The 19,050-nt window shown below is 41.3% G+C and overlaps 4 protein-coding genes across 4 annotated transcripts in view; all 4 read left to right on the top strand.

Moving 5' to 3' along the window:
* Window positions 1-12,097, top strand: part of LOC145432990 (uncharacterized) — a 299,451-nt gene extending 287,354 nt beyond the window's left edge. Inside the window, exons 6-7 of the mRNA XM_080309971.1 lie at window positions 8,604-8,665; window positions 12,053-12,097. The gene's annotated coding sequence lies outside the window, so the exon portion shown is untranslated. The remainder of the gene's footprint in view (window positions 1-8,603; window positions 8,666-12,052) is intronic.
* LOC145456733 (kelch repeat and BTB domain-containing protein 3-like) overlaps window positions 1-19,050 on the top strand; it is a 120,243-nt gene that overhangs the window by 94,703 nt on the left and 6,490 nt on the right. The window lies entirely within an intron of this gene.
* LOC145457593 (kelch-like protein 6) overlaps window positions 1-19,050 on the top strand; it is a 74,948-nt gene that overhangs the window by 54,880 nt on the left and 1,018 nt on the right. The window lies entirely within an intron of this gene.
* Window positions 16,228-18,389, top strand: LOC145457414 (kelch repeat and BTB domain-containing protein 12-like). The gene has a single exon (XM_080335670.1). The coding sequence runs from the start codon at window positions 16,464-16,466 to the stop codon at window positions 18,090-18,092; it is 1,629 nt and encodes a 542-aa protein (XP_080191796.1). The 5' UTR covers window positions 16,228-16,463; the 3' UTR covers window positions 18,093-18,389.

Below are 19,050 nucleotides of genomic sequence, written 5' to 3'. Positions count from 1 at the left end.
CAGTTTCGGGTGCCTCTCCGGGCAGCACAAGCCTGACGGCTGACGGGAGGGCCATGCGGGTTCCTGGATGCAGCGTCTGCAACGTGATTGCTCTTGCCGGGCACGTGGACAATCTGAAAGCGGTATCCAAGGGTCTTTTCCTTGAGGTTGAGGAGCCGTCTGTTGGTGATGTCCGACAGGGACCTGTCATTGAAGACCCGCACAAGAGGCTTATGATCAGTGGCGACGATCAGCTGGGTGCACCCAAGGACATAATATCTCGTTTGGTGGAGCGCATATGCGACAGCCAGTGCTTCGCCCTCAATGGGGGCGTATCTGCTCTCCGCTGGGTGAGTAAAACGGCTTCCGACCAGGCATAGTTTCCATCCATCCGGACAACAGGTCGGCGTCACAGGATCGCACTTGCAGTACTTCTGTGTCATGAAAAAGCCAATCCCGGACACAGACCAATCAGTCGCGAGGCATGTTGGTCGGCTAGGGTCAAAGAGTCTCACACCATTCTCAATTTCAGAAATGATTGCTTTTTTTGACAGCTGGAAGGCGTGTTCCAATTCTTCAGACCAAGCAAATTTCTCGGCCGGTTTCAGCAGGTCTCTGAATGGCGTCATCTGCTGTGCCATGGCAAAGGTGTACGCTGCTTGATTCACCAGTCCGAACCATGCTCGCACCCCGGTAATGTCAGCAGGTGTAGGGAAGTCCCTTATTGCGTTGAGGAACTTGGTGCGTGGGCGGATGTTGGTCATAGAGATCGTCAATCCAGCAAAGTCCACTTCTTCTTGCGCAAACTGAAATTTCTTTGGATTCAGAGTGATGCCATTGCGGGCACATAAATCAAGCCATCGGCACGTCTGAAGAAAAGCAGTTTCAATGTCCTCCGCCCACATGCAAGTGTCATCGACACACTTCACTTTGTCTGGGAAGTCGGAGACGATTGCGTCGAAACGTTGATTATATGCGTCACCACTTGCCAGGAAGCCTTGCGGTGCAACCTTGTATCGATAACGTCCCTGCAGAGGTAGGATCTGTCAAGCGTCGACGACACATAGCACATGATGCGGGCTGTCCTCGCAGTCCCACCGGGTCCCGCGAAACTGATATCCACAGCGATTCCACCAACTATGCCCAAATCTGCATGAGATGGGCCCTCCATGATTAGCTTAACAGGGAGCAGATCACGGCGGTCGATGCCCAGTCGCACAGTGATGAACAAGGGAATGATGGAGCTCTGGCAACCCGTGTCAGCTACCATGTAAGTCCGGATGGAGGAAAGCCGAGCGGAGGTGCGAATGGGGTGACCCAGCAGAGAATGTGCATCGGGAAGCAAGTTCATCGAGACCAGTACGACAGGGTGAGGTTTGGATGGCCGTACTTTCCAGCCATCATCGAACACGTGATGATCGAGTCTATTCACCATAGCTGAAAGTGATGCTATCCGTTTTGCCTCGAGAGATTCCGAGGGGCAGCACAGGGCGTCATTCGAGAGCTGAGAGTCGATGCAGCTAGCAGTTCTTTCGGCAGGGCTGGAGGAGGATTCACTCCGGGCCTCCAACTGCTTGGACTTATGCTTCGCGCAAAGCCGGTACGATTTATCCTTGTGGCCCCATTTTCCACAATCTAGGTATTGTCTGCAGCAATTTGTGTAATGGCCTTTGGACGAGCATTTCGTACACAGTGAATGCCAGGCTTCACACTTGCTTTTCCGTGCGTCACGGTCGTTGCGGGGGGCATGGGCCGTCCGCCGCAGGCCCAGCACATCCTGGAAGGTTGAACGGCAGCTGCAGACTGTGGTGTCGCAGGGAAATTACCGACCTCGGAGTGCGTCAGGCGTCCCTGTTCCTTTCTGGCGATGAAGGAGACAGTGTCTTCCAGGGAGCGGTCTGTGGCAGCATCACCGAGGATATCAGAGAGGATATCGGGGTCGGCGATGCCCCGAATAAGGTTGTCCTTTATGATCTCAGAACTGTAATCGAAGACGTGGTTGCAGCCCTCCTCCCGACAGGTCGATGTGTACTGACACAAGGCAGCTTGACCACGCAGGCTAGCAAGAAAGGTGCGGATGCTAGAGCCGGGGGTCTGAACCATCTTGCTGAGCCTGAGTCGATGCACTAGTATACTTTCGTCTTTCACAGCCAAGCGCTTGACCGCAGCGAGCAGATCTTCAACTGTCATGGCATCAATGTCGCGTCGGATATCCCTCAGTATATCGGCACGTAGCTCGGAGTCACAACAGTGGAAGAGAGCAGTAGAGGCCATGTTGTCGGAGATGCGACAGCCAGTTTTGTACATACGCCACTCTCTCGTGAAGGCTGACCATCTCTCGGGATCGCATCCCGATGCGATAGTCGGCTTTTCCAATTTGAGCGGGGGCCCAGACTCAGTTGTAGCAGCGCCATGAACAGTCCTGTCGTGGATTTCGAGGGCTTTGATGAGGGCAGGAGCTAACGCCTCAGCCAAATCCTGTGACTTCCATGGGCAGTCCTCAATGGGGCAGTCCAGTTGAGGCATTTTATTGATACAGCTGTATTAGAGCGCTAGTCATAAACAAACATGTATGTCTACCTACATTTACTAAGCATATCAAAGGATGACTAGGGTCTGTAGAGAGAGATAGCATGGTTATCTAGTCTTGACCGTCGAAGTAACTCAATTAGTAGTTAGTACAAGTCTGCAGCTTTGACATGAATGAATATAAAGTTTCTCACATTTGATATTTTCAATTCATCAAGCCATATCCATCATAATTGCATTGAAAATTGTGCATTTTTATTTCAATGCGGCAGTAATTTGATAAGTGTAAACTGCTTTTTGGTAAATTCGTATCATTTGATGAATGTAATAGCAATAGTAACCAGTAATTTTGTGGTAATATACTTCCATTAATTGTGCCACAGTGCATGATCTTGCCGGTAGATTTAGTCGATGCATCCAATCATATATTTAGTTCCTTAGGCCTATTCAATATAGACATGGTCAAGGATTATGACGACTTGTAGCCTACAACTGTTGCCACAATGGTTATATGGCCAATATCAGGAGTTCGTACCTACTGCTTACTGCTGGCGGTTCAAGTTTCACACTTCCGCTAATTCAGTATGAAATAACCCACAGCATACAATGACTCAATGCATGGAAATTTCAAATGAGCGAGAATTATCTCAATACTAGTTGAGCCGCATGCGATATATGCTTCGAGCTATTCACTCTTCAAAGTCATTGTGTTTACTGTTCAGTTTTTTGAGTCCAACCCACTTTTTTCAACTCTGCTCGAGTGAAATAGAATGGTTCGCATTCATAATGATAATATTGTAATTTTCCTCGGTACAATCAGTTTGTAGCCCATTTCGCAAGTATCAGAACTAATAGTCGAAATACCAATCATGTGGAGACTTTTACTATTATTCGAAGTTACAATGAAATGTCTGTCTTAGCCGTCTAGTTTCAAGTCATATGTCTTGGTTCGAGTCATACACAATGAATCGAGTAGGCCTACAAGTCGAGTCAATACAAAAATTGACTCGAGTCGAGTCATTTTGCGCATTTGAAAAAATGACTCTGGTCAAGTCGAGTCACCAAAATATGGTGACTCAACCCGGACTCCAGTCGAGTCATGACTCGAGTCAAAACAACCCTGGGTTACAAATTCATATGGCCATCATATTTAATGAGAACTTGCATAAACAATATTTTACTACTTGATAAAATCGGATGAACGTTTTGTTTATCATGTTCTTTTGATTGTTTTTGACGAATTTGGGGTCACCTCGATTGAAAAAAGTTGTTCGCTTTCCGTTATCCATGATCAGGATACCAAATTTGTATGTATTCTCAAAATAAACCATTTCGATTCTGTTTATATGAGGCGACTATTGGCAACTTGTTGTATAGGCTACCACTTTTGCTGGTACAGTAGCCAGGCTTAAACAGCCTATGGTGCATATACAATACAATTATTCATTCATTGAGTTTATTTTCCATAACCATTCTTCATTTTATTACAGTTAATTGCAATCAGAAAATCATAATATTTATAACATATCATTTAATGGTCTGGTCGTTCGGTGGGAAATGGCTTTGGTGATGAAAGAAGTTTGCATGACAATCTCAACCGTTATCAATCAGTTAGAATCTGACATGCATCAATTTGTGAAAATTCTACCTGAGAGATAACAGTGAGTAATTCTGAATTTATCTTTTTACAAAATTGCGACACAAGGCAACAAGACCGAGGCCTCAATGCCAAAGATGTCAATTTCTATAGGCGCGAAATGCAGTGATTGTCATCTTCTGCTGTGTCTAAATGTGATATCTGGCGCGCTGACCAGAGCTGTCGCGTCTGCTGTGATTGTGACAACAACTTGCTCAAGACATCGAACGTGAACGCAATGGATCAAAAAACATACTGGCTGTGAACAGAATCAAGCGGCATTATTTATTTTGATTTGCACTAATACTAAAACACAACGATCAGAAATTGGTTGCAGGCTCTGGATGTCAAAAGTTCTGACTCCTCTGCAATTATTGTTACTTACTGAACAGAGTCCAGAACAGAATTGCCATTTGAGAAAATCATTCCTGTAACTTAAGTTTATTAGCCGTCGTTGAAGATGCGTATTCGCTTGTTCTTGAGGCGGAGTGATCGATGCGCGTGTTGACGAATATGTTGTATATTGACGGGAAATCGCGATCCTGCTAATTGTCTGCACAGTCGGACTCGCTAGCAATCTTGTGGTAGTGTGAGATGGGGAGTGTATAACTATATATATATCATACCTGCAAGAAATTCGATCGATGTGGTATGGTGTATGTAGTCTACTTAACGCTAATAAATTCATGCATCATAATTTTTTCACCATATACCAGGGTTGTAATGACTCGAGTCATGACTGGACTCGAGTCATTACAGAAGATCGTGACTCGAGTCATGACTCGACTCGAGTCACGATCTTCTGATGACTCGACTTGACTCGAGTCATTTTCTTGAAATATGGAGATGAGTCGGCTTGACTCGAGTCAATCTGTGTATTGACTTGACTTGGACTCGAGTCATTGCGCATGACTCGGGACTCAGACGGATATGACCGACATTTCATATTGATTTCGAAGAATTTCAAAATAACTCCAACATTCATATTTCGTGTATTGGTACTGGTACTTGAAAATGCGACCAGAAACTGCTAAAAGTGAATGCGAGCCATTAGATATCACCAAACAGAGTTATAAAAAGGGGAATTAACAAGATTTTAGCTTGAAACTGAGCAGTCAACACAATGACTTGGACTCGGACTTGAGTCATAAACCCATGACTCGGACTCGAGCTGCTCCTTGCTGACTTGGACTCGGTGATAAATTGAAAGTGAGTCGACTTGACTCGAGTCAGAACTATAAAAGTGGGATTGACTTGTGACACAGAGCCTTGTGACTTGATTACAACCCTGCCATAGACAAGCGACAGGGGATATTGAGCTATTGAGAGTGAGCTCATTTGTCAATTCTGACATATGACGTCATTAATCCCGCATACCGTCAGAAAAATAGAGTTCAGCGCCTATGGTATCATGTGGTAGCCTACAAAGGACACCATTGCTATAGAACAGAGGTTCTTGACCTATTTTCCACACAACTGCTCCCTTAAGAAAATGTGGCGCTATGAAGCCCTATCTCATGTTACAATGCCTGTAGTGAATAACAGGATGTGCTACGCGGATAGGTTGTGCCCGGGAACTACATTGATGTTTTGCATGATTAGGAAGGAAACTGAAAATATGGCAGATCGTAGAATTACAAACGTTTTGCGGGACCGCGTTAGTGATCACCTCTAGAATAAATAAAGCAAAATGTCGGTGATCTAATTCTAGTTTGATTTGTGAAATGTTTCTTTGCTATAATTTTAATTCCAATCTAATTCCTAAATTCCTATAAAGGCGGCAGGAGAACTGTATTGCCAAGCTTACAGGACAGACCTTTGCCATTTTCATGGTTATGAGAACGAACTCTGATGAACCAAACTTCATTCCATGGCCTACTTTTCACAAATTCAATAATTCCAATTCCAATCTAATTTGTAGGAAAATTGTAGCTGTAATTGTAATTCTAATCTCATTTCAAAAAATGTGTAGGTCTTATTCCAATCTAATTGTATAGTTTATTCATATTGAAATGAAGTCAAAATACTCAGGCTCCTTTCAGTATGAATATGCTATTCAATTGTATACTGAAGTTCTGTACCTCCAAGAAGCAATTCTAATCAAAATTCAGAAAAAAAACTGTGTAGTTGCAATTATGATACAATTTGCTTTGTGTTGCCGAAGAAAACTGCCCCCCTTTTATTCCAGTGTCCCCCGCGTTCAGGATGGACTTCTGACCCGACACCAAACTAGTCAAGGATCGGCCCAGTAGCGGGTGTGAGCCGCCAGAAAGTGCCTAAGGTCCCACCGTTGGTTCGAGTGCCTGCAGGAAAAGCCGGGTGATCCCGATGTAAAAAGGTGGGTGACGAATGAGGGTGAAGGTTGGGTTTGGGGGTGATTCGACATCGCTGTTTTGTGACATCGCTGTTTCAGGAGCAGATGTTACACAAAAGGATAAGTAACGTCGTAAATTTCTACTTAGGTACAAATACAAGTATCTATTTTCGAATAAGTAAAATGGATAGCAGGGCACATATTGCACATGATTTGAGTACTCGAATCTGAATCGAGTGTTAATCCTAATTATCCGAGTCGAGTGGTGGAAGATGATTTTTCGGGTACTGAAATAGGCTTGCATACATACGCTCCTCACCACTAACAGGTTATTTATCAACGAGAATTACAATTTCGATACCATTTACCATCCCAGAAACCTCGATTGGTCGTGTCGCAGCATACGAAACAAGCAGTACGAAGCTATGGACTATCCATGTCAAGCCGTTCTCAACCAATTTATCTTTAACGTGACGTAAAATCGCCATTATATTTTTACTCGCAGCGTAAAAGATGAATATTTGAACTTTTACGCCTTTTGTACACTTACACCGTCACAGTGAGTGATACTTGAATACTCAACTCGAAGCCTAATAATGGTTCAGAATCGATTCACTCAGGCAAGCGATTTTGCCCAACCCTAGTAAAAAGGAAGTATTCTATGCATAGTTTTACTGAAAACACTGTCAAGTCAAAGTATAAGCAGTCTTGTAACCAAGTCACAAGTCCAACTCACTTTAATAGTTGTGACTCGAGTCAAGTCGAGTCATTTTCAATTCACCACCGAGTCAAGTCCAAGTCAGCGAACAAAGGGTCGAGTGTGAGTCACGGTTTTATGACTCTAGTACGAGTTATTGTGTTGACTGCCTAGCTTTCAGTTAAAGTCTTAAACCCTCTTTTTTATAACTAGTTTTGGGGATATCGGATAGTACGCATTTACAGAACCTTCCATGCCATCAAACTATCCATTGGGATTGCTGCCATTCTGGTTACACTTTTTGTTATTTTGTAATATCATGATAAGGCGGGCGACAAATTTTTCGCTATCATAAAGGAAGGCGTGCCTAAAAAAGCAGAGTCTTAATAGCAGAACGTGGATAGGGGTTTAATGAGAGTTGATTATGTATCATGTTTAACATTGTTGCCAATTATGACGGCAAATAGATGTTTTTTAAATAACCGTCAATTTCTCATTACCAGCACATTCACTGAGCAGCATTTTCTAACAATGCAATCTAGAAATATAATTGAAACACGCTGGAGAATATAGCTAAAATTTCGCACTTGGCCCGCCAACGTGTTTTCTACTTCTCATTTGGCCTGCGGAGGAAAATAATTGCCCACCCCTGCTATAGAATTTTGAAACGATCAAATTATTACCAATAAATTCAACTCAACCCCTAGTAACGATCATATTTCTATCTGTAACAAAAGCCTCAACACATTGGATGACTGTGAAGCTCCAATTTGAATCGTTTCTAACACAATGTATCCTTTCTTTATCGTCACAGGCAAGGACTTTCTATGGGTCAGAGTCAAGCAAGTGTACCAATTGTTATTCCAGGTGAGTTTTATCTGGCTATATTTTCAAGCCACATTTAGTAAGTACATCGACATTCTATTCACATCGCAACTACCAGCTCATATCCGGAGGTTATCAGTTTTCCATTTTCTCCCACGCTGAAGCTAATAGGAAGTGATTGAACCACGCCTGACTGCTAGTAGAACAATTGAGGTATGGCTAATAACTGAGCTGCATGTTCTTGAAATCCCGTTGAGAAGCAAGCATCCACTCATGCCTCTATATTCATTAGTGGCGATCTTGGTTAAAGTCTTTTATGAGATACCGGTACTTGATTACATCGTTGATGTGACATTGGGCACAGGTCAGAGTTTAATGAACAACCAAATCTTCCTAAATTGTATAAACATGCAATGTGACGTTTCTGTAATGTCGTAAAGATGGAATGGATAAACCAAAGTGAACCACTTCCCTGTGGACACCAACATGTTTGCTACACTAAATGAAAGTATTTTCCGATATTTTTGTGCTTTATACAGTTCGAGGTGGCTTATGGAACCACTGTTTAATTCTACTGTTCAAGTCTATTTTTTCGGCTGTGTAATTATGAGATTTTCTTTCAGGCTTTGTTATCGGCTAAAAGACAAGATTCCGACATTAAGATTTCCATGAATGATGGCGACAGGTGAGTTTCTGTGTAATTTTGTGACATATCTAGAATTGGTGACAATGTGGAAGTATATACCAAACATTCTGTCCACAATGTAGACAATTTCAGTGTTAATGAATCAAGTGGAATCCTATGGATTTTCATATCAACATGTTATCTTCCTTCATGTCAACGCACCATACATTTGCACCCTACAGACTCCTACATCCAGCATCTACTCATTACGAACTGACAAAGAAATCAGGCAGTAAATATGGCTTACTGATTTCCAGTAAATTCGGAGGGGGGTAAAGTCTGTAAGTTGTTGCGAAATAGTCACTAAAAAATAACTATCTGCGATTGGGTGCATTAGGGTTGTTCACAATAACTTTTCCGTATCCCGAGGATTCGCTGATTAAAATGTTAGTTTGCGTAAAAAAACGCAGCACACCAAATTTGTCTCAATTCCTACCAGTAGAAGTCGAGGCATAGTCAATTGAAATTTATCATTTATTAGAAAAATTTAAATCTTTTTTTTTCAACTTTTACTGTCAGCCCCATGAAGTTGTTAAGCTGTCTACAAAAACGATGCAAAAGAAATTTGATGCAATTCCAACCCGTAGAAGCGAAGTTATTTTAGTTTTTCATTAATAATTTTGGGTTTACCCACCATCAATGCTATTTTAGCAAATCCAAAAATCTCAACTGCAATAAATTCGCGTCTACGGGTTGGAAGTGAGCAAAAATTGTTATGCATCATTCTTTTAGGCAACTCAATTTCCTTGGGTTGACAGTAGAATTTTTAAAAAATCAATTTAAAAAAAATAAATTCAAAAACTTTTATTCGCTCTACAGCGGCTTTGGCTTGTTGGAATTGAGCCGAATTTGGTGTGCAGCCTTTTTTTAGGCAACCTTACAATTTAACCAGTGAATCTCCGGAATTCGAGAGTTATTTCTGAACAAGCCTATTCTGCATGCAGGATCAGAAGCTGTCAAAGTAGTCAAGAAGGCTACTCAAGTAGAAGTAGCTATGCAGAGAGCTGGGTTTGTGTTGCTACATCCCAGGAGAGATATATTAATTTTAACAGCATCAGGATTCAAATGTATCATGTGATAGCCGACAAATGACTCCATTGCATAAGAACAGTGGCTCTTGACCTCTTTTTCACCCCAGTGCCGCCTTTCAGAAAATGTGATTTTATGGGGCCCTAAGTCGTATTACACTGCCTGTAGTTAAAAAGACAATGACCAATGTGGATAAGTTCTGCCCGGACACTACCTTGATGTTTTGCGCTATTAGGAAAGAAAATAAAAGACCGTATGGCAGGTTGTATGATTCCAAACGTTTTGCTGAATTTTAGGCCTGTTTACTGTCATGAAACTCCTATATTAGGATGGAGTGAAAATGGAAAATTTTGAATTTCAAAACGGATACTTGCTATGTGGTGCCAAAGATCAAAAAAATGATTTCTATTATAATTTTGGGCTCGTTCACCCTCTAGTGGTCGTGCAATTTCACCGAACGAGCCAAAATTGGCTAATTTCGCTACATATTGATAACCGCTTACAGTAGAAGCTGGTTTTGGGCCTAAAATAAGATGCAGAAGCTGCAACCACCGAGTCAAGTCCAAGTCATCGAGCAGAGGATCGAGTCCCAGTCACAGTATTATGACTCGAGTCCGAGTCCAAGTCATTGTGTTGACTGCTCAGTTTCCGGTTAAATTCTTGCTGAACACATTTTTCATAACTCTGTTTGGTGGTACCGAATGGTCAGCATTTATAATATACTAATTTTTCTCACTTTAGTAGTTTCTGGTCGCAACTTCAAGTACCAGCACCAATATACGTAATCCCAACAGTGTGCGTGTCGATTCATATGACTTGGTTCGAGTCATGCGCAATTGACTCGAGTCAAGTCACACACAGATTGACTCGAGTCGAGTCATTTCCGTAGTTCGAGAAAATGACTCGAGTCAAGTTGAGTCATCAACCCTGGGGGCAGCCAACCCATGGCCCGGTAATTCTCGAAATTGGTAATGAATGTCAAAAAAAATAAATTACCCAGGTAATTTATTATGAACTTGCAAAGGAAACCAAAAATTTTAAGCATGAGCACAAAATTTGGGATGTTGATGACTAAGATATCAGTTACGACGCGTAGGCATATAAGCCATGCGCCAGTCACAATTTTCGTAGATCTTCGTATATGACCATTAAGTAGAATATATCAAGGCAGATTTATTTAACTGTAAATTCTTCCCACCACTGCGCGCGATTGATTTTCACTCGATTTCCCGCAATGTATGCAAGGTACAGTATAATTGACCGAATTCATTCAATAAATTTTTCTCCCCTCGCGCGGCTAGGAGCTTTCATGAGAAATAATAGTTATCGATATTGATGCATAGTAAGATAAGTCTTGTCTTCCCCGTTACCTAGTCCGGTTCACTCCTATCAGACGACTAAAAAGGTCATCAACATTCATGTATATATATATATCGACTTTTCAATTGGATAAAATAAAATGGGCAAAAGAAAACAGGAAACAAAAGAACATCGAGATAATCAGCTTTAGGCTCGTGGTAAGCGTCTCCAACGTAGGCGCCGTGGACGTCTTCATGTGACAGCCCGCGTTATGCTAGATCAGTCTCCATTGGCAGCTGAGCGACGCTTCCGCCTAATCGGCCATCTAGTGTGGCATCAAGACGAGCAACCAGCCGCCGCCATCATCAATCACATTCCCACGGGCCATGAAGCAGAGGTGGCTGGAGTCGGAAAACAACATTCAAGTGGCCCCAGCAAAGGCTTATAGATCGCATGTGGCCCTCTGGCCGAAACTGTTGGCCACCCCAAGATACTGGTCACCTACATACTCGCGCAGAGCACAACAAAAAGTCTGGGCTCTCTGCAACAGCAGCCCCTGAATTTCTCTGTCTTGGTCGCTCTATCTGTCTTATCAGAAGAACATAACATTCCGGCTTGACAAACTGGAAATAATAGTGAAAAGTAGTCAAGTTACGAAATATGACAGATTACAAGTAAAAGTAGCAGAAATTTTACTGACTCTGGTTGGTGCTACCAGTAGTGGGGAACTACTCGATTACTTGGAAAAAGTAGAAGTACTTTGGTAGTGACCACCATTGTGCAGACTTGGACAACTAGATATTTTTAGTTGTGTAATTCTTATGATTTGTGAAATATTTCCATGCTCTAATTTTATAACACATCTATGTTCTGGCTTTCCTGAAATGGATCGAGACGAACTGTATCACGTGAACTGAGCCATGAAACAGGCTAATTTTTTTAAACTTTTACTTGTAATGTTATTTAGAAGGCGCTGTGTATTTACAATTATGAGTGTGATCGAGTCAGTGTCGCAATTTGCTTTGCGTTGCCCAAAAAACTGACACTCTTTGATTCCAGAGTCACCCTTGCTCGGGAAGGATTTCCGGCACGGCGCCCAATTGATAAAAGGTCGGCCCGCTAGCTGGGAGTGATCTGCCAGAAAGTTTCCCCAAGACCCACCATTGGTTCGGATGCCTGCAGGAAAAGTCGGTCGATCCCGATGTAAAAAGGTGGGTGACAAATGTGGGTGAAGGTCGGGGTTGGAGGTCATTCGACATCGCTGTTTCAGGAGAAGAATAAAGTATTCATTGTTGGTTCTCAAATGGAAGGATAACTAGCGTCGTGAATTTCTACTCAAGTACAAGTAGAAATTTCCAAATAAGTAGAAAGTAAGGTATTATAGGCCTAGTATTGCCGGTAAAAACTGTAAGTGGAAGTAGTGTCAGGTCTTGTAGATGCTTTTTTAAATCCCGGGATTTCAATAGAATTGATGCCGGAATCGCTATCAGAAATATACTTTAAAATCCCGGGATCCGAATGCTAATACTGACTGACCCCATTCTATTTTTGCAGATCGAGGAGGACTTGTACCGGCCCAGTCCTGCGGGACGTTCCAAAGCGAGTAAGGATGCGGCGGCTCAATCAAACGAAGAATTTGTAAAATTCAAACGCAAGACCCCGTCCCTTGGTCACAGGTTGTCACGACGACGAAATCAGACACCGACAAAATTTTTAATTTGTCGAGGGAGCACTCATCACTTTTTCGACACCTAGTGAGCGGGTGAAGCATACTGTAGGCCCTATGTAACAATCCAAGTCGGACCCCCAAATCACACAATTGACTTAAAATGGCAGATACCGTCCAGACAGGCTTGGTCAACTGGACAGACTTCGTTACAGAAGAACTGTATAGTTGAAAACGAGCCAAACTTGCGATACATACATTTGCCATTCTCGTCCTCTTGAGAACGAACTATGATTTGACATGAACTGCTGGGCCTAAACCTGCCGTATTGCCGCCGCTTAAGAAAAGACTGAGGCCAAGTAATGGGTCATGGCATATTTGCAAAATGGAGATTGGGCCACGGCTATGAAAAGGACAACAACCACTGCTTTTTGCAGATATGTTCACATTGTTAACCTTGACTATTGCCAAAGCCGAAATTCGCTCTCTTTCTTGACTTAGGTTGCACAATTCCCATTCTAATATTTACCATGTACAGAAGTTTTGACCCTTTCGCTTTCTACTTACTACGACTAGTTTGACATCTTTACTTTGCCTCAGTGTTTTGAATAATATTGGGTTGTTGTTTGCTGGACCTGAGGCTTTGGAAGAGCAGGTTTGTGTAAATATATCAACACTAAATTTAAGACGTGACTGTGTTCAGGTTAGGCTTGAAATTCAATGTCTCTCTGCCTCTGTCCTATCTGTTGGTTACAACTGCGTAAGAGTAAATTCTCATCGTTTTCTACGAAATCAATCAGACGTAATTGGGCTTATTCGTGCTAGTGCTATGTCGTATTATAATATGGATATAAGGAAATTCGATCTATTGGAACTTCGAGCAATATACTGTTCGTACCGTACTTCAAGATCGCGTATATTTACATCGGGGAATTTATAGGACTTTGCGGCGCTGTCAGTTGACGGGAAGACATCTTACATAGAATCGTGAAGGCATTTCAGCGACCGAAGCAGTCAAACCATGGTGTCCTATATGGTGTGGACACAGCGAGAGTGAACGGCTCTCTGCATTTGGATTTGCTTTCCATTTGACCAAAGGCAACTTTACGGCCATTTACGACCGGCTTGCCGAGCGCTAAATTCGATAAAACGGGCATCAATGGAAAGCTGCTGTACTGATTACGAAAATATAAATGTTATTCTGTTCATGGTCCTGGAACTCCTCAAAATCAGCCAAGTAATTTGCATTCTGATCGAGTTTTGGCATTGTGACGCAACAATCCTGTCTCGCAAAACGAGAGTGAAGAGCCAGATAGTCCTGTTGCGTCACAATGAAAAAACTCGATAGCAATGAAAATTTCTAGTCACATTTCGGGGGTTCCAGGACGCTGAACAGAATCATATTTATATTTTCGTAATCAGTAGAGAAGCAGCTTTCCATTGATACCCGTTTTATTGAATTTGACGCACGGAAAGCCGGTCAAAAATGACCGTAAAGTTGCATTTGGTCAAATGGAAAGTATGACGTAACCCAAATGCAGCGAGCCATTCACTCTCGCTGTGTCCGCACCATGTAGGTCAAACCATAGTGTCCTATAAGGTGTCGAGCTGTCGACACCTCTGAGCTATATAAACAGTCAGCTTTCGATTGATATCCTTTTACCAAATTTAATGCTCGGCAAGTCGGTCAAAAATGACCGTCAAATTGCCTGTAGCCAAATGGAAATTGTGACGTGAATTAATTTCACTGAGGCGTGAGATTTGCCTGTGTCGACACCATATAGGACACTATGGTCAACATACAGCGTCGCTCCTCACTGGCCCTGGCATGGAGACCGGAGCGACGGAGCGTTCCATCTGAATATAATCGATGTTTTTGTTTACAGCGACACCTACTGTCCACGAGAGATGTAAACATAAGCAGTAGCCTTAGCAACAGTTGAAAGTTGAGATTAGTCAGATTCAGAGGTGACACTTCTTGTGTCTTTATACTAGATTTAGTGCAGGGCAGTGTTAGGACGACTCAAGTTTTTCGTACTACGTGACTTGGCTCAAAATATGACTTGTTAATTTCAAGTAAAGTAACAGTGTTGGGATCAAGCCTGAAGTCACTACCTTCGAGTCATCTCAAGTCATTGCAGATTTTGACTCGAGTCAAGTCAATCGATTTTCAAAGCTGACTCGATTCAAGTCAAGTCGCTCATTTTTTGGAGGTCACTCGAGTCAAGTGAAGTCACAATTCAAGTCAAATATAATTTTCAAAGTGTAAGTGATGATTCAAAGTCATTTCATTTTGCTAGCTGTGTGAAAGACATTAATTGATCATGTATCTTGAATCAAATAACAAATATCCAGTTAAATATACATGCAAAAAGACGTTGTATCCCTCACGTACACGTAGAACTGCTAATGAAATACGTGAGTAACTGTACAGCTTCAGGATACAGTCAGTTATTACACTGGGCAATAATTTTGAACGAAAAATTTGTTGACTAGCCGATCAAGATAGCGTAATGGTTAAGCGTCCGGCTTCTTGATCGGTAGGTCGTGGGTTCGATTCCCGGCCGGGTCAGACCAAAGACCTGATTAGTAACACTGGTATCCATGGCTTCCCTGCTTGGCGCTCATGCATTACTGGGATAGCATGGAGGGGTGGTGCATGACTTAGAAAGTCGTAAAGGCTATATCTGCACTTCCTTGTCCAGCGGCATATGCACATCATGCACTCATGGTATGCATATGCGCAGATCGTGTGTATGTATATCATGAGTCGGTGTATATGCCGCAAAAACATCAAGGACAAAAATAAACTACGTCCTTTCCTTCCTTGCACTTGATATAGGCAAAATTTCGCTTGCTGATTCCAAAAGTGCCACTGTTTTTTTGATCACGTGAACTTTTTGCTCTACGACATATGCCCAAAATATGTAAATTTTCACGAATTTAGCCATATTACTTTTCCATGTCATATAAAAATCCACACTTTTACCATATAATAAGTTATACAGTCAAGGGCTCGATTGAATTATGTAAGAAAAAGGTACTGGTATCAATCTAGGACGATGCTTTCACCCATTTTTGGTTAGAGGATGCAATCATCTGTGCAAGTCGCAATACTGGTTAACTGTTTAGTGCAGGTTCTTGGCCATTTTTGACTGTGGCACATTTTCCGCTTCTAAAATGTCCTAAGGCCAACCTATTATAGACGGTCATGTTGAATGTGTGGTAATGCGCTTCAGTCTTAGTTCAATGCATGCACATTTCAAGGGCATACGGTGTATGACCCGGCCGGAATACTTGGTTATTTCAGAATTAACGTCCAGTTATTATCTAATTGCAATTATTTTCGTTGCTGTTGGCCGTAGGTTGTCATAGCCGGAGGAAGAAAAGCCACAATTTCCCCTGCTATGTCGACTGTACATTGTGACTGATCAGAGACGGATAAAAAGCATTATGTAGCATGCGTATAATCCGATAACATGACTATATTTTGAATATATGAATATAACAAATAAAACTAAACTTTCACTAATTGTACAATTTTCCAAATAGCTCTGTGGCTCACCTAAAATTACTCCTGTGGTCCACCGGTGAGCCATGGCCCATCCTTTGAGAATCCCTGGTTTAGTGCCTTGTTTGCAGTTGACTTTCCTTCGATTCATACTCGTGGCGTTGATTAGTAGTATGATTCTTCCAACAGCTTAACAGGCATTGCTTGAGAATTATCTTTACTTCAATAACAGTGCTACTGTACAATAATAATCCTAGGATAATTAGCCTATATATCGTGGTTGATTGACAATCATGGTGCAGATTGTGTGTACAAATGTAGAGAAACATTCAGTGGAGATGATGGAAGAATTACATCGAATGAAGCAAGATAACGATCATTGTGATTTCATAATTCAAGTGGGAGATGATGTCTATCACACTCACAAGAATGTATTGTCGGCCGGTAGTGCTTATTTCAAAGCTATGTTGAAACACGACACTAAAGAGAGTCGTGAAGGAAAAGTTGTTTTGAAAGAGGTCGATTCTAAGTGTGTGAAAAACTGCATCGATTTCATATATTCGGGCAAATTTGAGATTCCTGATGAAAAGATGAACGATCTTCTCCATGTCGCGATCATGATGCAACTGGAAGACGTGAAACAGGCGGTATCTGATGTTTTGGAGGAATCAATTAATGTAGAGAATTACTTTCCCACAAGAAATGTCGCCGATATGTATGGACTGGATGCCGTCTCTGCACGATGTCAAGCATTTTTTCATGAAAATATCATGGAAATTTCAAACCAACCTGAATTTGGAAATATTGAAAAATCTAAAATCCTCAAATTTGTGATGTCGGAAAAGTCAAAGTTATGCCAAGAAGAAAAACTTACGCTGTTGTTTAATTGGGTCGAGAAAAATCGGAAAAATAAGGAATATTTGCACGAATGTCTCGAAGCAATCAAGTTTGATAAAGTCTCTCCGGCATTTTTAGAACGTCTTTTGAAATCAAACCAAATTATCAATAACGACTTAGGACTGTACAAGTTGATCACCAGACATCTTTTAGAAGCTCCAAAAGCATCACACAAAAAGAATGAAAAAATTGGCAAGGATGAATTGATTATTCTTTTTGATGATGACACAGATTGTATCCGATCCTTCAATCCATTAGCTGAAAAGGTAGAGAATCTTCATGAAGAGAAGTTTAGGAATTTGAAAGATTTCTCGGCGATTTCGTTAGACTCGTATATCTACGTCTTATGTTGGAATAAATCAGTTCATCGACTCAATTTTCGGTGCAAAAATCCAAAATGGGAAAGGATAAAAGATATGGTTTGTGATCATGGGTGGTATCCTCGCTCAGTTTCATTGTTGGGATCAATATTTGTTGTTGGAGGAAGTTATAATGAAGCAACAAGTTATGTGGAAATATTTACTTCCCTCGTGAATCAATGGATTCAATTAGCAGATAAACCTGCAGCGATATGTGATGCAAGTCTCGTATCATTGAATGACTCCATCTATTGTATCGGAGGTGAAGGACAAGATGGTATCGAACTTTCTTCATTCTGCAGATTCACTCCATCCTCATCAGAGTGGGTTGATCTCGAACCAATTAGATATCCTGTTTATGAGAGTGGTGTTGTTGCAGTTGATCAGAAGATATTTGTTATCGGTGGAGAGAGTGGAGAATACCCAGTCAACAACGTAGAATGTTACGATGTTACTTCAGCTCAGTGGACTTCATTATCTTCTATGAATGCTTGTCATTATCGAGTTTCTGCTTATCACATTGACAAGTGGATTTTTGCAGTAACAGATTACGAAACCTCTGATGAAATTGAAAAGTATAATATATCTCAAGACAAATGGACCAAAGTGAAACCAAATGTAGATGAATGTTGTCGAATTTACACATCCATATTTGTGAAGAGTTAGATTGCACTCATAACTCGGCTGAGCAGACTGGTACAAAAATGGATTTTCAGTTCCATAAAGACTGCAGTACTTGAAATGCAAATTACTGAGTTGGTAATAGAATATGCCTTTAAAAAAACGGGTTTGAGAATGTTAAATGGACGGTTTTTGGAGCATCAGTATCACGATTCACACCAAACGACAACACCAGAATCAGACTTGGACTTGGAATTTTCAGCTTTTTCGAACTAGATTAGAATTAGAATTAGAACTTCACAATTTTTCCAAATTAAATTAGAATTAGAATTAGGCTAATTCCATTATGATTTAGCAAATTTTTTGAGATTTGTAATGCATACTCTCAGAATTGTCCAATATTTACAAATGTTGTTCTTTTATGAATTCCAAGTTTATTAAAAAAAAAAAATTGAAAAATGTTCAGCGGTTCAAAAGATATTGCGATTTAAAATCCTCTCGTCACTAGGTGGCGCTACTTTCAAAAATCTTTGAAATCGATATTTTTCGCTTAAATGATGGTAGAGAACCAATTAAAATGTCCAATTAACCAATTCTGGGGCCAAGGAATTCAATAAAACCCACTGTTTCGCCCTAAACTCAATGAAAAAAAAGTTACGGATGAAAAAAAAATGGGGGGGACGGGCTTGAAAATGTCTGTAGGATACGGCCCACACAAAAAAAAATTCTTGTGAAATGTGCTTTTAAGGAGTGCGGTTGATAAAAAGCTTGATTTTAAATTTAAAACTTATTCCACAATGAAATATGCATTACATAAAAGTTTCATGGTCCCAACCCATATCCCTGCTCACCGTAGATACTAGTTGTCCAAGTCTGACTAGAATTACTTGCTTTTCCAAAATCTGGCACTAGAGCTACTCTTTACCGTCAACCATCGAGATTGGTAGTTTGTACAAGTATGCAGCTGAGTCCTGAAATTTCTGGAGTTTGGAACGTACTGATT

Source organism: Botryllus schlosseri, chromosome 1 (assembly GCF_051294905.1).
Source record: "Botryllus schlosseri isolate E-star chromosome 1, Bs_hap1, whole genome shotgun sequence".
Lineage (NCBI taxonomy): Eukaryota > Metazoa > Chordata > Ascidiacea > Stolidobranchia > Styelidae > Botryllus > Botryllus schlosseri.
Note: the sequence above shows the minus strand (reverse complement) of the source record. Positions and strands in the feature narration are given on the sequence as shown.

Bases quoted from the DNA above. Each gene is read 5' to 3' on its own strand.
- LOC145457414 (XM_080335670.1), top strand. From the start codon at position 16,464: ATGGTGCAGATTGTGTGTACAAATGTAGAGAAACATTCAGTGGAGATG.